Source organism: Bufo bufo, chromosome 4 (genome assembly GCF_905171765.1).
Source record: "Bufo bufo chromosome 4, aBufBuf1.1, whole genome shotgun sequence".
In the NCBI taxonomy this organism is placed as follows: Eukaryota; Metazoa; Chordata; class Amphibia; order Anura; family Bufonidae; genus Bufo; species Bufo bufo.
Window position 1 is genome coordinate 602,038,805 of NC_053392.1, and position 22,891 is coordinate 602,061,695.

General features: G+C 43.4%; 1 protein-coding gene across 1 annotated transcript; it reads left to right on the forward strand.

Annotated features, from left to right (window-relative positions):
* The first annotated feature begins 329 nt into the window (after positions 1-329).
* TLR5 (toll like receptor 5) lies at positions 330-21,746 on the forward strand. The gene is made up of 3 exons (XM_040430548.1): positions 330-640; positions 9,243-9,305; positions 17,097-21,746. Coding segments are annotated over exons 2-3 (2,604 nt in total). The 5' UTR covers positions 330-640; positions 9,243-9,303; the 3' UTR covers positions 19,699-21,746.
* The last annotated feature ends 1,145 nt before the right edge of the window (positions 21,747-22,891 follow it).

The window sequence follows — 22,891 nt, forward strand, 5'->3', positions numbered from 1 at the left end:
AAAAATAAAAAATAAACTCAAAAGCAAAAATTGGCCCGCTACTTACGGGGTTAAATCAACTAAGTATCTGAACCCTAAGTGGATACCGTATAAAAATCACAACTTTTCCCACAAATAACCAGCTACAGTATGCTAGTAGATACATAAAAAAGTTATGAGAAAAAAATCTCTTGGTCCCCAAGGCCCAGGTTAGGCCAGCCCTTCCTTGCTTTTTTTTTTTTTCCAGCAGAGGAGTTAATATATGCAGTTTCAGCTTAGGCTCTGTACTTTGCGTAATTCCATCTAACCCCTGGGAGATCCTTCAGCTCTACACAGACGCCATTCCTTCCCAGCCGACTTCCAGACCTGCTCAGTCCACCCTGGAGGATAGGACAAACGAATCCAACCATGACGTGAACTGACGTGTGGGCCTGTGACATCAGGGTGAAGTGTCCTAACATCCTGGAGAGTCACTAGAAGAGCACGGTGCCCATGCTGAGAGAGGGGGAGGAAGGAGGCTGTCTGGGGAGGAGACTGGAACTCTCTCATTACATTCACTCTACTCAAGACATGAGCTGTTCTCAGGTCCTGATATGTCCTCCGCTTGGGTTTACGCTACTACAGCGACGTCACATCTGTGCCCTGCCATCCTTGGCATTAGGTAAGTGTGGCTACTGTCCAAAACACTGCTGGGCGGAGAGCGAGCTATCCACCGGGCGTGTGAAGGTTGTTATGTAATACTGACTGTGACTACACTCAACGTCACATTCGACCCGCGGAAATTGATTCACTGTATATTCCATTATCACGGAGATCAATTTCCAAAAAGTTGAACTTTTTGAAAATGTTGTCATGGACGAAGTCATTGGCTTTCGATGCGGTAAACGGTTTCCTAGTTTGGTTTCATTTCATGTATTGTTATTAGTGACGAGCGAAGTATTCAAAAATTCAATTCGGCTGCTTTGCATATTTTACAAAAAAATTCGCTTTGTGACTAATTACTTCATTTCTTTGTAAGTAGTGGGCGCAATGAGAGGGAGCGCCGATTGCGCCGCCCCCCCCCCCCCCCCCCCCCAGTCAGTGTACACCCTCATAGCTGATCGGGGGCATCTATCATTTAAAAAAAAATCATACTTATATAGTCTATTTGATCGCGAAGAGCCGGCCGCCGCCATCTTGATTGAAGATCTAGTGCAAAATCTCACGTGGCCCATGATGACGTCATAACGTCAGCCGACATGGTGACCTCATACGTCACCGCGCAGGGGATTTCGTGCGAGATCTTCAATCCAGGTGGCAGCTGCTGGGTCTTCGTGCTCAAACGGATGAGGTAAGTATAATTTTTTTTTACCTCCAGGGAAAATCGATTTGCTACCACGAGGATATTCAGCTTCGCAGTGAACCGAAATTTTCCCTGAAATTTGGATGGAAGTTTGAGTCGCTCAACATTCATTTTTTATTATTATTACACATTTTTATCAGTAATATTTTGGGCAAAGAATTTCTCCCACATAACTTTACCCGCTGGTATATGCACGTGGGGTGTATTACTTACAGATTTTCTGTGCCATAAAATCCGCAGGGTGATACAGTACCAGCTAAGGCTACTTTCACACTAGCCATTTTGCTGGATCCGGCAAGGTTCAGCAAAAACGCTTCCGTTACTGATAATACGATCATCTGCATCCGTTATAAACGGATCCGGTTGTATTATCTTTAACATACCCAAGACGGATCAAAGTCAATGGAGGACGGATCCATTTTCGATTGTGTCAGAGAAAACGGATCCGTCCCTATTGACTTGCATTGGGGGTAATGCGAGATCCGTTTTTTCAGTTTTTCCCAGGATGGAAAGCAAAATACAACATGTTGCGGTTTGCTCTCCGGTCTGGGAACAAAATTAAACGGAACGGAAGGCATTTTGGAGCGCTCCGTTCTGTTCAGTTCAGTTTTGTTCCCATTGACAATGAATGGGGACAAAACTGAAGAGTTTTTTTTCCGGTATTGAGCCCCTATGACGGAACTCAACACCGGAAAACTTTAACGCTAGTGTAAAAGTACCCTTAGATTTTCGAAATCTCATGTACGCGGTGCGGAAATTTTCCGTGTGGAAATCGACCTGCGGATTTTGAAGCTTGCAGCATGTCGATTGCTTCAGTGCAATGCAAAGGGTGAGATCTGGGTCACAATCCACGAAACACGGTCTGCGTACATCCTTACAATGCCTTCACTGCAGAAATTCTGTTCCATTGATATTAACGGATTTCTGCAAGCGCCATTCAAATAAATGGAACTGATTTTCGTTTGCAGAAAACCTGCTCCGTGTGAGCTTATATATTTTTTTTTAAATATCCTTTCTGTATCAATTCCTTCCTGTTTTCTAGGATCTCAGCTTGCTGTCATTCAGTTAGAACCTTCAATCTGTTTCGGTCATGTGAAGGGCTCATTACATTACAGACGCAGCTCTGATAACGGTTTCTCTCTTTTTTTTCCCTTGTTTTGAGTGTCGGCATTTAATCATTTAACCCCTTGGTGACGTGTGCCATAAAGTGCATGGCGCTGGTAGCCGGTTGCTGTGCCGTAATAGCGGGGAGCACAGTTATCATTCGTAGGGGCTGTGGTTGCAGCATCCCAAGGAATGTGGGGGAAGGTTCTTCTATTTCTGACTGGCCCAGAGGATTTTAAAGGATAGCCCTAGGCCAAACAAAGACCCCCAGGGCTGTCCTATACTAAACCTTCTTAAGACATACGGTACCTGCCCATTTTCCAGGCAGTAATATAGGCCTTCCTGCGCATTCTAATAAAAACATAATCATGATGTATTTCTCTTTTTTTACAGTTGTTTATAATAATAATAATTGATTAAAATTCTACAGCCGGAGTGCAGATAATTTTTGACTCACCCTTGTACAACGTTGATAGTGGAGAGACAAAAAAAATATTTTAAAACAGTTTAATAAAATAATTGTTTAAAAATATGTGCATAATTATTAAGAAACACATAATAAATTGTTATTAAATAAAATCATAAAACATGAATTAGTCGTAGCAAACTCATATAATACATTTAAAGGGGAAGTCCGGGCTTTTACTATTGATTACCTGTCCTTGGGATAGGTCATCAATATCAGATCGGCGTGGGTCTGACACCCGGGAACCCCGCCGATCAGCTGTATGAGAAGACGGCGCGCGCATTACTGTCTCCCTTCTCTCTTCCTGTCCACCGCTGATGTCTATGGCAAAGACCATAGACAGCAGCAGCTGACAGGAAGAGAGAAGGGAGAACAGTAATGCGCGCGCCGTCTCCTCATACAGCTGATCGGCGGGGTTCCCGGGTGTCAGACCCACGCCGATCTGATATTGATGACCTATCCCGGGGACAGGTCATCAATAGTAAAAGCCCGGACAACCACTTTAAATGTATTATATGAATTTGCAACTACAACCTCTTTAACACACATTTTAAGGTGTTTGGAGAACTATGTGGAAAAAAGCAGCAGAACCGGATAAAAAAACAACTAAATATGTCATTTTATGTGTCGAAAAAGAAATACACTCCATGTCCATAAGGATACCTGCACACAGTACAGATTTGTGTGCAGAAAATCCACAAGAAATCTGCACCAAAACCACAAACACACAAAAAAAAAAAACGTACATAGATCCGTACTCTTGGTTTTTATGCGGCTTTTGGTGCGGATTTACTGCTTATGTTAACAATCCCATTGGAGTCTATAGGGAAAACCCCTCTACAGAAGGTGCGGAATCGCACAACCAATTGACATGTGGATTTTAAAATCCTCACAGCAGGTCAGTTTCCGCATGGAAGAGAAAAGCAAAGTGTAGATGAGATCGCTCAGATCTAATTCACTTTGCTTGTATTGTTTTACGCTGCTGTTTTTCTGCATGAAAATCAACACAGAAAAAAACCTGCACGTAATCCGCATCGTGTTCAGGTACCTAAGGGTTAAAGTATGATAAATGCCTGGGAACATTTACTGTTCAGTCACCAGGTCCTCCTAATCGCTCCTTTTCTGCTGCTTACTGTGACATCACTCGAGCCTGGGATGAATGATCCACTAGACACCAGGTATAATTAACTTCTTCACTACGTTAGACCACCAGATATGCTGACAGTAACCTCTTGACTGTCCTGACCCCAGATCACCAGAGATACTGGCCATTACCTCAATTAATCCCTTACTGCTCTAGATCACCAAGGATGGTTACAGTAATCTCTTCCCTGCAATAGTCCATCAACCATGCTTCCATCAACCTACTGAAAGTTTGGCATCTTCACACTTGGCCACCAGTAATGTAGGTATTGACCGTAGACCATCAGGAAAGTTGGCCCCTAGACTACCCCTGACCACCAGTGATATCAGACAGTAAAAGGTCACCAGTGATACTGACATTAACCTCTTACTGCCTTAGACCCCCAGGGATGCTGACATTAAAGGGGTTGTGCAGCGATATATATTGATGACCGGGACCCCCGTCGATCAACTTTTTGAAGAGTAGGTAGCTCTTCATTTGAGCGCCGCTTCCTGTTCATTACACTCCACTTCGTTAAAGGGTTTCTGTCACTAGAATTTTCAGTATTAATCTGGCTGACATTAGCGATGTGCTAATGTCAGCTGCACCTAACTCTGCTATTCTAATGATTATCCGTGCCCCAGTTACTGTAGAATTCTTACTTTTATAATATGCAAATGAGCCTCTAGGAGGGGGGGGGGGGGCGTTGCTCGTGTACCTGGAGTCTCCCGTCTGCCACCTCAAGTCACGCCTTCCAAGTGTTGATTGACAGGGCCCGGCATTATTCGCGTCCTTCTGCCTGTGCTGTGCCCTGGGGAAATCTCGCACCGTTCGGTATTTTAAGAAGTGCAGTGTAATGACGAGATTCGAGAACAGCCCGATGAAGGCCCCCGGTGGCTGTTCTCGGAACTGCCTGCTCCCGCTGACCCCACTTGTTTTCAGACCGGCTCGCGCACAGGCACAGGTAAGGGCTTACCTGTGCCTCGCCGGACTTGTGAAAAAAGATGGCAGCCCGCATATGTTCACGGGCGAACAATGCGAACTGGCCATCACTGATGACGAGTACTCACTTCATTAATTTGAATGGAGTGAGTATTTGAATTACACTACGCTGCCGCGTAGTGTAAAGACCAGGAAGCGGCACTCGCATGGAACCCTGCCTCCTCATTAAATAGCTGAACGGCGGGAGTCCCGGGTGTCAGACCCCCACCGATCAGATATTGATGACCTATGCTGAGGTTAGGTCATCAATATAAATCACTGCACAACCCCTTTAATCCCTTACAGCTCTATATCACCAAGAATGCTTACAGTAACCTCTTCCCTGAAAAAGACCATCAATCAGGGGCGGATTGGCCATAGATCCTACAGGGAAATTTCCTGGTGGGCGATGTCTAGGAGGGCCACTCAAGCCCTCCTCATGGCCGCCAGCTGGGTACATAATGATCTGATTCTCTCTTACGCCCCTGGTCAGCAGCCGCAGGTGCCCTCCTGAATTCAACTTTATCAACATCCTCAAGACAGCGATACAGTTGAATACTGTGGCGCAGGTGGCAGTGTTTTGTGCTGCATTGTGGTATTTGGTTCAGATGGGGTGGTATATTGCTCAGCACTATGGTATTGCTGGCCCTGCTTACTTCTGTTGTCCACTGCAAATTATGTTGCCCTGTCTACTGTCAATTTGGACCTATCTGCAACATGGGGCTACTTTTACCTTTTTTTCCAGGGCCACTTTTAGTTCCCAGTCCACCCCTTACATCAGTGATGCTTCTTTAACCATCCGTTAATCATCAAAGCACAAGACCACCAGGGATGTAGACATTAACCCCTCTATTACTTATACCATCAGGAAAGCTGGCATTATTCAACTACCTTGACCACTAAAGATATGATAAAAGGTCTTTCTTTGTATGAAGACCCAAATGACACCTCCTTTTTATCCAGACCACCATCCATTCCTGGATTGAAGAGGCAGAAGAGGTTAGCTAAGTATTTTGCCCCATCAGCAATGATCCTGGGAAAGACTAGAGTTGTACAGGCCATAGACTTTGTGTGATCTTGTAAACAAGTTGGCTCTCGGCTGAGCACTTCTGACTAATCAACCTAGAGATCCATGGGCAGTGTCGAAATGGGGTTCTTTGGCCATCAGAGAAAATTATTCTCAGGACTCAACCTCAACATCATCAATAAAGTCTAAAAGATTTTGAATCAAATTGTCGAAGGTGGCAAGTTATTGAGGCAGCTCCAAATGAGATCTTTCTCCTGGACCTCTGGGGCCCTCTATAGTATGAGAGCCTCTGGTACTCTGGTGGACCAGTCCAACGCTGTCCATGGGGGACATGTAACTATAAGTTAGACATTTACTTTTTAATTATTAGCAGTCACTCATATACTATTTATTGTACTGTTTAGTCACAGGGTAGTGACTTGATCTCTAAGTGATGTTACGTTTTTTATTTATACAGCGCTCAAATATGCTGCTGCATCGTACCAACGTTGTCGCCACCCTGTCCCTATTGGGTCTCGCAATCTAAATTACAAAGGAACCTGTCTGTGTATGTTTTTGGAGTGTGGGAAGAATCCCACTCAAACTCGGAGAGAACATACATGGTGCATGCAGATTTTTCCCTTGGTCAGCTTCATACCCAGGTCTCCACCACTGCAAGGTCACCCTGCTGCCTGTGGTATATCTGTCTCTTGGTTTTCAATTGCACCTTCCTGTAAACAAATTACTGGTAGTACAAATGTAAAAATCCCCCATCGTCATACTAAACACACATGTCGGGCCCATTCACTTGTCCTTAGTGCCAACCTGCCCGTGTTGTGGACCACAAAACATGGGCACCAGTCGTGTGAACTCTGCATTGCAGACCCACAAGATAAGGTATATAAAGATAGGTCATGCCCTGTATTTTTCAGAGCGGAGGCATGGACCCGGAAGCCCATGGAATCACACAAAAGCCCTTCCGTGGGCTTCCAGGTCCGTGCCCCTCCGCTCCGCAAAACATAGGACATGTCCTATCTTTAGTCGCATCTTGTGGATTGGTGACCCATTGAAGGCAATGGATCCGCACCACGATATGAAGTTCACACAGCTGATACCCATATTTTGCGAAGTGCGGTCCTCAACACGGGCACCGAGGCACTGCGGCCATGTGAATGGGCCCTAAGGGGGATGTCCTATGAAATACATTATTATTTCTGTTGCTTATATGGCGCTAACATATCCCACAATGGAGCTCACAATCCAAGTTCTCTATCAGTTTGTCATTTGGAGTGTGGGAGAAAACCTGAGCACCCGGAGGAAACCCACACAAAAACGAGAAGAACACACAAACTCCATACAGATGATGCCCTTAGTCAGATTTAGGACTCTAGCGCTGAAAGTCACTAACCACAGGATAAGGGCATAAGTGTGCGATGGGTGAGGGTCCAACCACTACGGCCACCTACTTAACTTGTCAAACCTACATACAAGTTGGGGTGACTCTCTAGTGAAATGAATGGAAGTGAAACTGTGAGTCCTATATATATGTTATAGAAACTATATGACTGAGCGAAGCTCATGTCTGCTGCATTTTTTTTAAAGTGGACAATCCTCAGTGTATTTGGCCAAAATACGTGCAGATTTTGATGTAGTCTTCCATGCGGAAACTTATTTTCACAGATTTCACCCTCGGTATTGTATTGCTTTGAAATCCACACCACATGTCAAGTTACATGCGGAATCCGGTGCGGACACTCTTTGAAGCTCATGGATCAAATTTGTGAAGATCACATCCGCTTCTTTGCAACTTTAAATGCTGCAGATTCTCTGCATGCCATTCCACTGGAGGAATGTTACTGTGCACTAAAGGGGCTATCCTATTTAGTAAAAAAAAAATCTCTCAGTCCAACAATTTTTTTAAAATAATATAAAACTGTTTACTAACAAACTTTATCCCCCGACGCTGCTAGTGCCTCTTCTATCCGCCACTGCAGCCAAGATGTCATCTTCTTGAAGAAATGATGTCTACACCAGACACTACTGCACCCAGTCACTGACCTCACTGGTATATAACACAAGACTGCTGAGGTCAGCGATTGGCTGCAGCAGTGGAGTATAAGGGCACGTCACTGTTATAACCTAACAAACAAAGCCTGACGGTGAAGATCACTGGATTTGATGGGGGATGAAATGGGTGATTATACATTTCTAGAAGATACCCTCATGGACATGGACATTTGATTAGGTAAATTTTTTTTAGCTTTAAGATATGTGACCAGGTTTTAAGAGGAAATCCAAAAATCTTGAGATGGAGTTGGAACTGAAAAACTGCTAAGAATTGTAAGGATTTGAGCCAAGAGTAGGGTGATAAGACATTCCTGAGATGCAAGCGAAGCGTATTTATTCACTGTATGAGGAAGTCACTTTTTGGAGAGAAGCAAACAAATCCATGACAGAGCCTCTTCTAAACCACAGAGGACATGCCCCACACCTTCCACTTCCCACTCCATGTCCCACAGTGGTCAGCCCATTACAACACTTCCCCTAAAAGTTACTCAGTAACTTTTTGAGGTCACAATTTGTCAATATTTGGTAAGTGAGTGATATATGTGAATAAGCACCCATGCAAGAGCATGTTTATGTTTATATACACGTACAGTAGTATGTAGTGAGCGTGCTTATGTGTGCCTGTAAGTAGCTTGTTGTGTCGTATGCTTTTTTTTTGCATGTCTGTAATGGGCATACAAATTTGCATGGCAATGTCTGTAATACGCAAGCATGTGTTTGCTCACGTATAGCAGCACGGTTTATGTACGGTATGGCAGTATTATTAGGCATTGTAGGGCAGTATAATACGCGGTGTAAATCAGAAGCTGGTTCTCAGCTGAAGCCTGAAATCCCAAGTGTCTGCTTATCGTCAGTAAACCTGCAAAACTCGTGAAAATGTCCCTGGCACCAATACCTGTAAAATATGAATAGTGGGTAACATCATGGTTTATGTGAGTGTAACCCTGGATCTAACCCTCGATCTAACCCTCGATCTAACCCTGGATCTAACCCTGGATCTAACCCTCGATCTAACCCTGGATCTAACCCTGGATCTAACCCTGGATCTAACCCTCGATCTAACCCTGGATCTAACCCTCGATCTAACCCTCGATCTAACCCTGGATCTAACCCTGGATCTAACCCTCGATCTAACCCTCGATCTAACCCTCGATCTTTCATCCTCTGTCTTCAGGAACCTCTGAGTAACAACAACGACTGCAGCCAAAGCCACCATTACTGACCGAAGGAGCATCATGTAAGTTTATATTACTTTTATATATTGGTTGTAAATCACTGACTTCCTCATTTTTTAGCTGCCACTGATATTATAGGTCACAAAGAGAAAGACACTCTTTTTAAGGATTTTTATGCTGGCTAACATGTGAGGGTCCTGAACGGAGGAGCCCCTCTAATAAATCAGAATTCCCTACTAGTATTTGAAAATGGGATTTATAAACCAGACAACTACAATGGTCATCCAAGTAGAAGACCATTAGAAAACTAGGGTTTATTTTATATGTTGGTGAGTATATGAGAGACATAAAAACATAGACTGTGGTTTGGATCTAACTACTCAGCTGGTCCCAAGAAGTCACCCTCTCCAATCCCTGCTGCTTCCTTTCAGATGCTGTTTCGGCCCTAACTGCTCTTTATTTCTTATACTAGGTCGGCATGCAAAAAATGCGAGGAAAGGACCGCTCAGCCAATCACTGGCCATCGTGGTGACCCACCTCAGAGTGTGATTGGTTAGGTGAGCCTTTCCAGACATTTATGGTGTGTTGTTGGGTTGGGACAGAAAGTAGAGAGCAACCGAGACCGGGCCCTCATGGGCAAGGCAGCAGCAGCAGGGATGGGGAGGGGGTCAGTGAGTAATCCTTCTTTTTCATGTTTTTAAAACAAAAACTTACTAATTTTCCCATATCTAGAGGGACCTGTAAAGGGCAAATTAGGTACCTACTCCCTCATGGGTCCTGGTCTGTCTTCACTGAACTTGCAGACCCTGCATGTAAACTTCCTTCATGGTCAGGGTCAAATGCGCTGCTGCTGCCAATACATGGACTCAGCAGTAAGGTGTTTTGAAGAAGAAAATCTCTGCTGAGTCATGTGCCATCTGGGGACACGTCATTGCTGGGGCCAGTTATTGGCTGTATCCACACATGCAGGAATCAGAAGTGCAATGAAGACAGCCCTGGAGCTGAAACCGTGCGGGAGGAAGCAGCTAACTATAACTAACTTCACAGGTCTTACTGGGTGGGAAATAGTTTAAAAAAAACAGAACAATACTGTGTAGTAGTCAGAATAGAGGTCAGATAAGTCAGGTCAGTTCAGGACAGGGGCATCAAGAAGTTTAAAAGCCCAAAGAGGGGTAAAACCATCTATACTGGCGTCTCTACCTTGACTCCAGAGGTGTAACTTGAAGATTCTCGGCCCCAGTACAAAATCTATAACAGTGCCCTCCCAGCATGCACTTTCTACTGGTGTCTTCTTATGAGGTACAAGGTTTTTTGGGCCCCCTCAGGCTCCTGGGCCCGGTAGCGACTGCTACCTCTGCACCCCCTATAGCTACCCCCCTGCTTGACTCCCCACCCCCATCACAATACGGTGGGAGGACGGACAATGACATGTCGCTAGAGACCAGAAAGGTTAAAACACAAATCCTAAAAACGTACCATCAGTGACTTTGTCCAGAGATCTCATGGATGGAACCAACAAGACACAAAGCGGGATGGCGCCTTCCTAGCACTGTGGCAACTTAATTCCATAGGTCAAATAGTTGAACCTCCAACAATCAGACCTAGATCTCATGTCCTAGCGAGAGTCTATCGATTTCCATCATGAGTCAACACCTTTAAAGGGGAAATGTATCCTTTCACGTTTGTAAATACAAGAGAAGTGGATTATAAGCAGCTGGAAAGGCCAAGTAGTCATCACCAGATGGGTTACCTGCTGGCTGCCGCGAGAGACAATGATCTGATTGTAAGCACAGGGTGTGGGGGCGTGTTGTGTAATAAGCAGGAGAACCTCAATTGTGCAATCCAGAAATCTGCAAATATCATGTCACTACTGTACAAGTCCGAGACGGTGGCCTTAGGATCCCATGTTTTCTCAAGTGTAGAGTGAGAGACAGATACTTGGTCTCTAATTATCACATATAGGGGTCGGATTAGTCTCACCAAACACACAATTATCAGTAAAGTCTCCATGTTCCACTATCCTCCTGTCCAAACTGAATCTTTAGTGTAAAACCTCTTCTCTAACGATACCCATTACACGCTGCAGTAATGGTAACTATAACTAGAGAGGAAGATCTCATAGATTTCTAACAGATGGAGAAGGTTTCCATAAAGAGTGCAGCTCTAGAGTATAATACAGGATGTAACTCAGGATCAGTACAGGATAAGTAATGTATGTACACAGTGACTGCACCAGCAGAATAGTGAGTGCAGCTCTGGAGTATAATACAGGATGTAACTCAGGATCAGTACAGGATAAGTCATGTAATGTATGTACACAGTGACTCCACCAGCAGAATAGTGAGTACAGCTCTGGAGTATAATACAGGATGTAACTCAGGATCAGTACAGGATAAGTCATGTAATGTATGTACACAGTGACTCCACCAGCAGAATAGTGAGTGCAGCTCTGGAGTATAATACAGGATGTAACTCAGGATCAGTACAGGATAAGTAATGTAATGTATGTACACAGTGACTCCACCAGCAGAATAGTGAGTGCAGATCTGGAGTATAATACAGGATGTAACTCAGGATCAGTACAGGATAAGTAATGTAATGTATGTACACAGTGACTGCACCAGCAGAATAGTGAGTGCAGCTCTGGAGTATAATACAGGATGTAACTCAGGATCAGTACAGGATAAGTAATGTAATGTATGTACACAGTGACTGCACCAGCAGAACAGTGAGTGCAGCTCTGGAGTATAATACAGGATGTAACTCAGGGGTCAGTACAGGATAAGTAATGTAATGTATGGACACAGTGACTGCACCAGCAGAATAGTGAGTGCAGCTCTGAAGTATAATACAGCATGTAACTCAGGATTAGTACAGGAGAGGTAATGTATGTACACAGTGACTCCACGAGCAGAATAGTGAGTGCAGCTCTGGAGTATAATACAGGATGTAACTCAGGATCAGTACAGGATAAATTATGTAATGTATGTACACAGTGACTGCACCAGCAGAACAGTGAGTGCAGCTCTGGAGTATAATACAGGATGTAACTCAGGGGTCAGTACAGGATAAGTAATGTAATGTATGGACACAGTGACTGCACCAGCAGAATAGTGAGTGCAGCTCTGAAGTATAATACAGCATGTAACTCAGGATTAGTACAGGAGAGGTAATGTATGTACACAGTGACTCCACGAGCAGAATAGTGAGTGCAGCTCTGGAGTATAATACAGGATGTAACTCAGGATCAGTACAGGATAAGTCATGTAATGTATGTACACAGTGACTCCACCAGCAGAATAGTGAGTGCAGCTCTGGAGTATAATACAGGATGTAACTCAGGATCAGTACAGGATAAGTAATGTAATGTATGTACACAGTGACTGCACCAGCAGAACAGTGAGTGCAGCTCTGGAGTATAATACAGGATGTAACTCAGGGGTCAGTACAGGATAAGTAATGTAATGTATGTACACAGTGACTCCACCAGCAGAATAGTGAGTGCAGCTCTGGAGTATAATACAGGATGTAACTCAGGGGTCAGTACAGGATAAGTAATGTAATGTATGGACACAGTGACTGCACCAGCAGAATAGTGAGTGCAGCTCTGAAGTATAATACAGCATGTAACTCAGGATTAGTACAGGAGAGGTAATGTATGTACACAGTGACTCCACGAGCAGAATAGTGAGTGCAGCTCTGGAGTATAATACAGGATGTAACTCAGGATCAGTACAGGATAAATTATGTAATGTATGTACACAGTGACTGCACCAGCAGAATAGTGAGTGCAGCTCTGGAGTATAATACAGGATGTTACTCAGGATTAGTAATGTAATGTATGTACACAGTGACTGCACCAGCAGAATAGTGAGTGCAGCTCTGGAGTATAATACAGGATGTAACTCAGGATTAGTACAGGATAAGTAATGTATGTACACAGTGACTGCACCAGCAGAATAGTGAGTGCAGCTCTGGAGTATAATACAGGATGTAACTCAGGATTAGTACAGGATAAGTAATGTATGTACACAGTGACTGCACCAGCAGAATAGTGAGTGCAGCTCTGGAGTATAATACAGGATGTAACTCAGGATTAGTAATGTAATGTATGTACACAGTGACTGCACCAGCAGAATAGTGAGTACAGCTCTGGAGTATAATACAGGATGTAACTGAGGATCAGTACAGGATAAGTAATGTAAGTATTAACAAAGTGACTGGAAACTGATAAATGATGTTCAGAGGTGAGTGTGTCTGCCCTCTCTAAGAATGTTGGAGGAAGGATATATCCTCTGGTTAGAGGACTATTGTCATACATGTGTCACTGGCTGTAAGAGAGCGGACAATAAGAACAGTGATTGTTCCCTGTTTTGGATGTTTGACAGAGTGAATTGGCAGGGTTTGTAGGAAACTGAAAAGTGAGACTGAGAACCGTACACAAAGCAGGTGGTGAAATGTTACTGACTTGTGATGGAAGGCCGGACCCATCTACGGCATCATCAAGAAGCCCTACAATGCAGGGAGTTATGCAGACGTCCTAAAACAACCATGACCGATGCTTGGCTGTACGTTGTTTTATACCGGTGTTTGCTAAAATAATTTAGGAGAATGACTACTTGTTCTTCTGTCCTGACTGGCTTCAAGAGAAATATTACCAATGGGCAATTGAAGAGCCAGTTTTGATTTTAAAGCATTATGTATTTTTTCAACAAGTCCTTGACTGTATTCATCTAAGGCATCTAAAATAAATAAAGTAAAAAAAATAAAAAATAAGTCTATAATAAATAGTCTGTTGTACTCCACTCTCTCTGCCCCCTATTCCTGATAACCTACAGACAGCAGAAGAGGGGCCTGATGGAAGAAAGACTGCAGGATCAGACTACACACAGGGTGTTTTTGTAGCCGGTAATCATGGAGACGTATTGGAGCTGCATACTGTTAGACTGGCTGTAGGGGTCTCCTGGCTGGATGCTACAGCCTTTACTCACAGCAGAGGTGAGGGGCTTCGGAGCTGCTCATAGACTGAGCCTGAAGCACTGCAGCCGCCGTCCTTCCCGGGAAAATGGCGCCTGCAGCACTCATTGATTAAAAGTAGGGCAGAGATACTGTACGTTTTACCTCTTGCATCCTGTCCCTGCCTATGTCTGTCAGCAGTTTTGCATGGACAACACTGCTGACGGACACCAAGTATTATATGGTTGTAACTAGGGTTGTCCCGATACCACTTTTTTAGGACCGAGTACAAGTACCGATACTTTTTTTCAAGTAGTCACCGATACCGAATACCGATACTTTTTTTAAATGTCATGTGACCGTTTTGGGGGATCTGTGGATCTGTGGATGACGCACTGTCATGTGGGGGATCTGTGGATGGCACTGTTATGGGGGACCTGTGGATGGCACTGTTATGGGGGATCTGTGGATGGCACTGTTATGGGGGACCTGTGGATGGCACTGTTATGGGGGATCTGTGGATGGCACTGTTATGGGGGATCTGTGGATGGCACTGTTATGGGGGATCTGTGGATGGCGCTGTTATGGGGGATCTGTGGATGGCACTGTTATGGGGGATCTGTGGATGGCACTGTTATGGGGATCTGTGGATGGCGCTGTTATGGGGATCTGTGGATGGTGCTGTTATGGGGGATCTGTGGATGGCACTGTTATGGGGATCTGTGGATGGCACTGTTATGGGGATCTGTGGATGGCACTGTTATGGGGGATCTGTGGATGGCACTGTTATGGGGGATCTGTGGATGGCACTGTTATGGGGATTTGTGGATGGCACTGTTATGGGGATCTGTGGATGGTACTGCTATGGGGTGGGATATCTGTGGATGGCATTGTTATGGGGTGGGGGGATCTGAGGATGGCATTGTTATTTGGTGGGGGATCTGTGGATGGTGCTGTTATAGGGGATCTGTGGATGGAACTGTTATGGGGAGGATCTGTGGATGACACTGCTATATGTCATCCACAGATCCCCCTCATAACAGTGTCCCCCAATACACCGGGCCCCGCCGCTCACCGAAGTATTTATAAACGTGAATCCTTATCCTGTTATTAAGTTGAACTAACGCTGCGCTCTCCCATGTTCCCCTGTATCCCCCTGTATCCCCACAGCACTTACTTAAGCTTCCATAGCAGGCAGAGCGGACGGCACCAGTAACGTCACTCACTGACGTCGCGCGTCTGCTCCGCCTGCTTCATTCATAAAGTGGGCGGAGCAGGCGCTCTACGTCAGTGAGTGACGTTACTGCTGCCGTCTGCTCTGCCTGCTATTGAAGCTTACAGGGGGATACAGGGGAACATGGGAGAGCGCAGCGTTAGTTCAACTTAATAACAGGATAAGGATTCACGTTTATAAATACTTTGGTGAGCGGCGGGGCCCGGTGTAAGAGTACAGTGACTGCACCGGGCCCCGCCCATAGTTACGGACTCCAGCCCCTCCTCTCTCCCGATGCTGCATCTTTGCCGGGCCGCAAAAATATTCATTGCGGGAAAAAAAAAAAGTATTCTATTTATGTATCGGGGCGGGGTATCGGCGGCTGAGTACCGCCGAGAAAACTCGGAATCGGTCCCGATACCGATACTAGTATCGGTATCGGGACAACCCTACTTGTAACAAGTCCTCCAGAGCCAAAGCCAATCTTAGCAGCAACCTTACACTTATATTGAGGGTCTGACGATAGACTATACCCTCTGTAATGTACCAATGGAATAACCCCTTTAAATGGATATGTGGTGCATGTGATCACCTTCTTCAGGTAAAGCAATTTTCCTAAAGGGCATCTGTCAGCAGTTTTGTACCTATGACACTGGCTGACCTGTCGCATGTGCACTTGGCAGCTAAAGACATCTGTGTTGGTCCCATGTTCATATGTGCCCGCATTGCTGAGAAAAATAAAGTCTTAATATATGCAAATGAGCATCTAGGAGCAACGGGGGCGTTGTCGTTACACCTAGAGGCTCTGCTTTCTCTGCAACTGCCACGCCCTATGCAGTTTCATTGACAGGAGCAGGCAATGAAAATGTCATCACACCTGGCCCTGACTTCTCCTAAAGTCATTGAAAATGCCTTGGGCATGGCAGTTGCATATATAGCAGAGCCTCTAGGTGTAACAGTAACGCCCCCGTTGCTCCTAGAGGCTCATTTGCATATATTAAAACTTAATTTTTCTCAGCAGTGCGGGCACATATGAACATGGGACCAACACAGATGCCTTCAGCTGCCAAGCGCACATGTAACAGGTCAGCCAGTGTCATAGGTACAAATCTGCTGACAGATGCCCTTTAGGAAAATTGCTTTACCTGAAGAAGGTGATCAAATGCACCACATATCCAAACTTACTCTTATATACATAGAACATTCTGTTATTCATAGGTCAATTTCCCTTATCTGCAGCAATTTAGGAGAACTCTGCCAAATACAGGCGTGGACTGGGAACTTAAAGTGGCCTTGGGAAATTTTTTGTTGAGAGTAGTCGGGGCCAGCAATATCCTATTGCTGCACATTATACCACCCCTACAGAGCCAAATACCACAGTGCATTACAAATACTGCCCAAGCAGCACAAAATACATCCCCAAAAACTGCCACTGGCCGGCCATAAGGAGGATCAGGCTCCCCTTGGGCATCAGCCCACCGGGAAATTTCCCTGTAGGGTCTTTGGCCAGTCCACCCATGGCCAAATATGTTGCCACTATATCAGGAGCCCTGTCAATCCTTACCCATTGCGTTTTAGAGACTTTTTGTAACCATGGCTGTCTTATGGTTCCGTTAATGATTTAAGAAGAAGTCTAACTCTTAATATTGAAGAAGTTGCTAACTGTCCTTTTTCTTTTATTTAGGAACACCCTCATTTATCTCCTGATGCTTCTGTTTGTTGTCGACTCATTCCTCCTGGAGAATGGTGAACCGATCTGCAAGACTATTAGTCGAACCGCCTTATTTCAGTCTTGCAAATTGACTCAAATTCCTTGGGTACCAATGAATATTACGTCACTGGTCTTAAGTAATAATTACATTCTGGAAGTGAACGCCACATCATTTCCACCACTGCTGAGCTTAACTATGTTAAAACTGGATGGTCAGATAACTGGAAGGTTAATAGTACGCAAGGATAGTTTTAAAAATGTGCCAAAGCTGACTCACCTGGATCTGTCCTACAATATAATCCTGGTGCTCGATCAAGATGCCTTCACCGGCTTATCACATCTAGAAGATCTTGTGCTGTACTACAATCAGTTGAACGGATCCTTTCTGGAAAACGATTATTTCAAGGATTTGACCAACTTGGTATTCTTAGACCTGTCATATAACAGCCTCACGTATCTCAAACCCCATCCCAAATTTTATAATTTATACAGACTTGAATTATTAGATTTAAAGGGAAATCAAATATCGAGACTTTGTGAAGGAGATTTGCACAGTTTCCAATATAAAACATTTACAGTTTTTGATATTTCAATGAATATGCTTTATAAATTAGATGCCACTGATTGGGAACGCTGTGGGAATCCATTTAGAAATATTGAGTTTAATACATTAAATCTAGGTGGACACGGATTCAGTGAACCGACCACAAAAGCATTGTGCAACGCCTTGAATGGAACCAAAATTGTTCATCTAAAACTACGTAATCACGGGATGGGACCAGGTTTTGGCTTCAAAAACCTCAAGGATCCAGATAATTCAACATTTGCTGGACTTGAGAACAGTGACCTCGCAATCTTTGACATATCAGATGGAAAAATTTTTACTCTGCAGTCAGACGTATTTGGAAAACTTTCTAAGCTTTTACTTCTTAATCTTGCCCAAAACAAGATAAACATCATTCAGAAGAATGCCTTCCATGGTCTTCAAAACTTACAATACCTGAATATGTCCTTCAACCTGTTGGGTGAATTATATAATGATGCTTTTGATGGTCTCCCCAATATACAGCAGATTCATCTGAACAACAATCATATTGGACCAATACAGAATGATGCCTTTAAAAACCTCCCGAACCTGCTGTTTGTGGACTTAACTAATAACGCCATTGCAAATCTTCAATTTTGTGAGTCTCTGCCATTGATGCAGTTTATAGGTTTAAAGGAAAATAAACTTAAATCAGTTAAGGCTGCCAAAGTGAAGACTCCAACCATTAATCTTTCTGAGAACCAACTCGCAAGTCTTGACGATGTCTTTGAATTTCTTAAGAACTCTCTCATTGAAAATATCTCCCTTCGAAAGAATCGACTGGCAACCTGTAATTATCAAGTTAGTCTTCCAAAAGAAAATTCACTCCATTACTTAGATCTATCTGATAACATGATTCAGCTGATTTGGGAAGAAGGCAAATGTTTGGAGATGTTCAGGAACCTTAGTGTTCTTCAGACTTTATATTTATCTAACAATCATCTTCGATTCTTACCTTATGGGATTTTTGGTGGCCTGACATCCTTACAAGTTCTTAACTTGTCATACAACTTTCTCACAGATGTCCCGTCAGACGTTTTGCCAGTCAGTCTTCACACTTTGGATCTATCTAGGAACCAACTGTTTTCGCCCAACCCAGATGTGTTTCTTCGTTTAGGAACCATTGACATAACACATAATCAATTTATCTGTCTATGCCCCCTTACAAATTTTTTGATATGGTTGAATGAAACTAATACTACAGTATTGGGTGACCGGAAGGACATCTCCTGTGCATATCCCGACTACCTAAAGTCTATACCGCTTGATGATCTTGTATTTTCTGACTGCGATGACCTTACTGTATTAAGGCCACTCATGTTCGCTTTATATGTGTTCATGTCATTTGTCATTGTGACCTTTATGACAACTGTGATTCTATATAACCATTTCCGAGGGTTTTTCTTTGGACTCTACAAGAGACTGATACAATCTGTACCTAGGGAAGAGCATCAAGAGGAAAAAACCTTCAAACATGACGCTTATTTGTGTTATGCCAAAAAAGATTTCACGTGGGTTGAAAATGTCTTCCTCAAAAACTTAGATTCCGACTACGGTGAGCGGAACCGCTTCAATCTGTGTTTTGAGGAAAGAAACTTCATTCCTGGTGAAGATCATATTGTAAATATCCGCGATGCTATTTGGAATAGTAAGAAAACGATTTGTGTTGTGACAAAGCATTTCCTGCAGGATGGATGGTGCGTGGAGGCCTTTAATTATGCCCACAGTCGATACTTTACCGAACTCAAAAACGTTCTTATCATGGTTGTGGTAGGGTCTCTATCCGATTACCAACTGAGGAAATATAAGCCCATCCGGGCATATTTACAGAGATGCGCGTACCTGACGTGGCCTGAGGACGATCAAGATGTAGAATGGTTTCTAAACAGACTTTCCTATAAAATACTACAAGAAGAAAAAGTCAAAAACAGAGACATAAAAGTCAGTTTAGTAAGCTCTACTATAGAATTACAACAAATACATGTTTGAATTCATGGACGTCCAGCACTTGACATTCATTGACAAGTCACAACATTCCTAAAAAGAGCATCATACTTTTCTGCATGATCACATGTAGCCACCCACCAGATGAACCATGCTCCCATATAACCGTTTGTCTCGCAGAGTTTCATCATATAAAAAATATGGGGGTATTTGGCAATGATACGGTTGGGTTTCTATGAGTCAAGTATTTTGCCAAATGTGAATTTTTATATAAACTATATCTTGAGTATTCTCCTCTGGAATATTCTCCTCTTGAAGTATTTTATACTTGGAATTGTTATATGAAGGTTTTCTTTGAATCTAAATCCTCCCAGTCTGCCATCACGGGAAACAAGAATCGGGCAGCTTGCATTTCAATATGTTAAACCGTTTTGTTGAGCCTGAAGATAATCTTCTGCCATACTATCCGGCTCCAGCTTGTCTCTACCAATACAAGCAATAATGGAGTCAATGCATATTTTTGGTGGAGGTTTGGAGATAAATCTAATTCTGCATATAAACTGCCTGACCTAGCAGGCAATTATCAGGAAGGGATAATTTGTATTTTATATCATACATTCTTGTATGCAATGAGATAATGAGTTTTATTAGTCTAGTTGTATCACACAATTCAACACTTATTTGACTACTTTACGCTACAGTGGATCATGACCCCGCTAGGCAGCTCTGCAAGTGGAGGCAATCAGTCCTGCCCACATTCTAGGATAGCTCTCTTGCGGCCATTTTAAATCACTCCTGGTTTTTCCCTTTAAAGAGGCTGTCCAGGATTTTACAATCTTCAGGATAGGCCATCAATATCTGATCATCGAGGATCCCACACCCCCAAAGATCAGCTACTTTGTGGTAGGTCAGGCGAAGAAGTTGGCGCTGGAACTACGCAGCTCTGTGGTGTGATGTGTAGTAGCTGTGTAGTTCTGGCGCTGCCTTCTGCGTCAGACCCCTGACGATCAGATATTGATGTCCTATCCTGGACAACTCGTTTAAGCTTTATGAAGAGAAGCATTATGTCACATGGCTAGACACCACATTCTACGTAAAACCAAAAGAGTCTCTAAGGTGAATAGATGTCTCACAAACTCTTGGTACATGGTACTCCTGCTTCTTTACCCAGACATCTGGTGGTGCCACTACATGGGGCCCCAGATTTTGTCTCTTACCATTGGGCTGGAGGTCCTGGCACTCCTTGTACCTCTCCTTTGGACAACTAAGATCACCATGTGACCTACTTTAAGTAGATAGTGGTGCGATGTGCCCACTAGATAAAACATGATTGGGAATCTGGAAGATGCTTCAGTCTGGATCCTACTATTGTGGACCACTATGATAAGTCTTTCCATGGGCAAACTTGTAGACGACATGTCTGGTATCCTTGAAAAAAGTTCTGCTACTATTATGGGCCAAAATGTGGTTATCACACTGCAGGTGGGTCAGATAAAGAATCTGCAAGATATTGGATATATGTGATGTTGTCTACAAGTTTGCATTTGAAATTTGGACCTGTGGGGGGTTCATGGTACTTGACAGAGTGACACCAGCCCAAAGCTGGGGCATCTATGCTGTTCCGTTACTGCAATTTTCAGATCACTCCATGACTTAAAAGGGTATTAATCTTATTGTCTTTTTACTGCGCTATACAATACCTCATTTTTTATCTCACTTTGAATGTTTTGTATGTGTTGGTCAATATGTACCTCTCTATCCCACAGCGGAGGCAGCCATATTAACTGGACGAGTAGCCATCTATTTGGCACTGACTGGATAGTTAAACATAAAGGGTTTTAAGCATCAGTGAATAGAGGGGTCTCCCAGTTTCAGACCCTTATCTATCACCCAAAGCAGAGGGCGCCTGCAGAGAGTCGTTCTCGCTCTGGAGGACCCAGCAAGCCCATGCATTACATAGACAGCCCATTGATTTCAATAGCGTAATTCTTCATTTCCCCTGCGGTGGCACTGCAGGGAATTGAACACGTATCGTTGCGGTCCTTCCCAGATTACAGATGATCAGTGAGGGATCCAGCAGTGGGACATCCTGTGATCAGATTCTAACAAAAAGGGATTGTCCAAAGAGGACAACCTCCTTCAGCTTTTATTTCAAATGGGTACTTTGGAAGGCTCCTCTGCTAATAAGATGATCACTGCTAATAGTTTCCCCAGCCATAATCTGGATGGGCAACCTATCCACAAGGGTTCAATTCCCCTACAGCGCCAGCACAGGGGAAATGGAGCATTACACTGCACATACCTGCTATTTAAAGTTGCCCTCTGCTCTGATTGATGGAGGTCTACATTGAAACCCCACTCTATTAACAAATTGTGCTAATCCTGTTAAATATACATAGGAGGTAATACGTGTATGTAGGTGCTCCTTGTGTATATGTGCAGGGGTATAACTATAGGTTGTGGGAGAAGATCATACTATTAACCCTGTCACTGATACTGGTCCAGTATATGCAATGGCTGCTTCCTCTATGTGCGGATGATGGGGACAATTTAGTATATTTAGGAAATTTCAAGTTTTGTAAAGATTTAAATACTTATTTTATAGTATAGACCAAAGAAATTCAACATTTTATTTTTTCAGTTGTTTAATGACAAATAAAATCTATTTGTAAAAAAATATATATAATGTTGGTTTTATTTTGTAGTTCTATCGGTATGCTTGGAAATGGTATTCAGTCAGAGATCATCCACCAAAGAGTCCAACTAGTGGCTAAATAATCAAGAAAATCAATAGTTTATTAAAGCTATGAACACCTTCAGGAGCATTTTTTATGATTTGGATTTTACGCATTTTGGGATAAAAAATATTTTTTTCAATTGGTGTGCTTTAAAAATTTTCAACAGTTTTTGTTAAGTTTTAGCCTGTCTGTAGAGTATCTTACTTTCAGTTTCACACTTAGTTGTCAGCTTGCTTCTCTGACGGCTGGATGTGCAGCCCTTATCTCTGAACTTCTGACAGCTCCTAACACTCATTTAAAGGGTATCTGTCAGCTCTGAAGCACCCCCAAAACTAGATTAGGCGGTATATAGTGTAGTTGACACAGGGACCAATTATATAATTTTTATCTTCATACTCGCATGCATTCTGACACTGTGCTTCGACAAACCAGCAGTAAATTGCATGGAGAGGACTCCTGAGCTGATGCACATAATGGGGAGGACTTAAAGAGGAGCCATG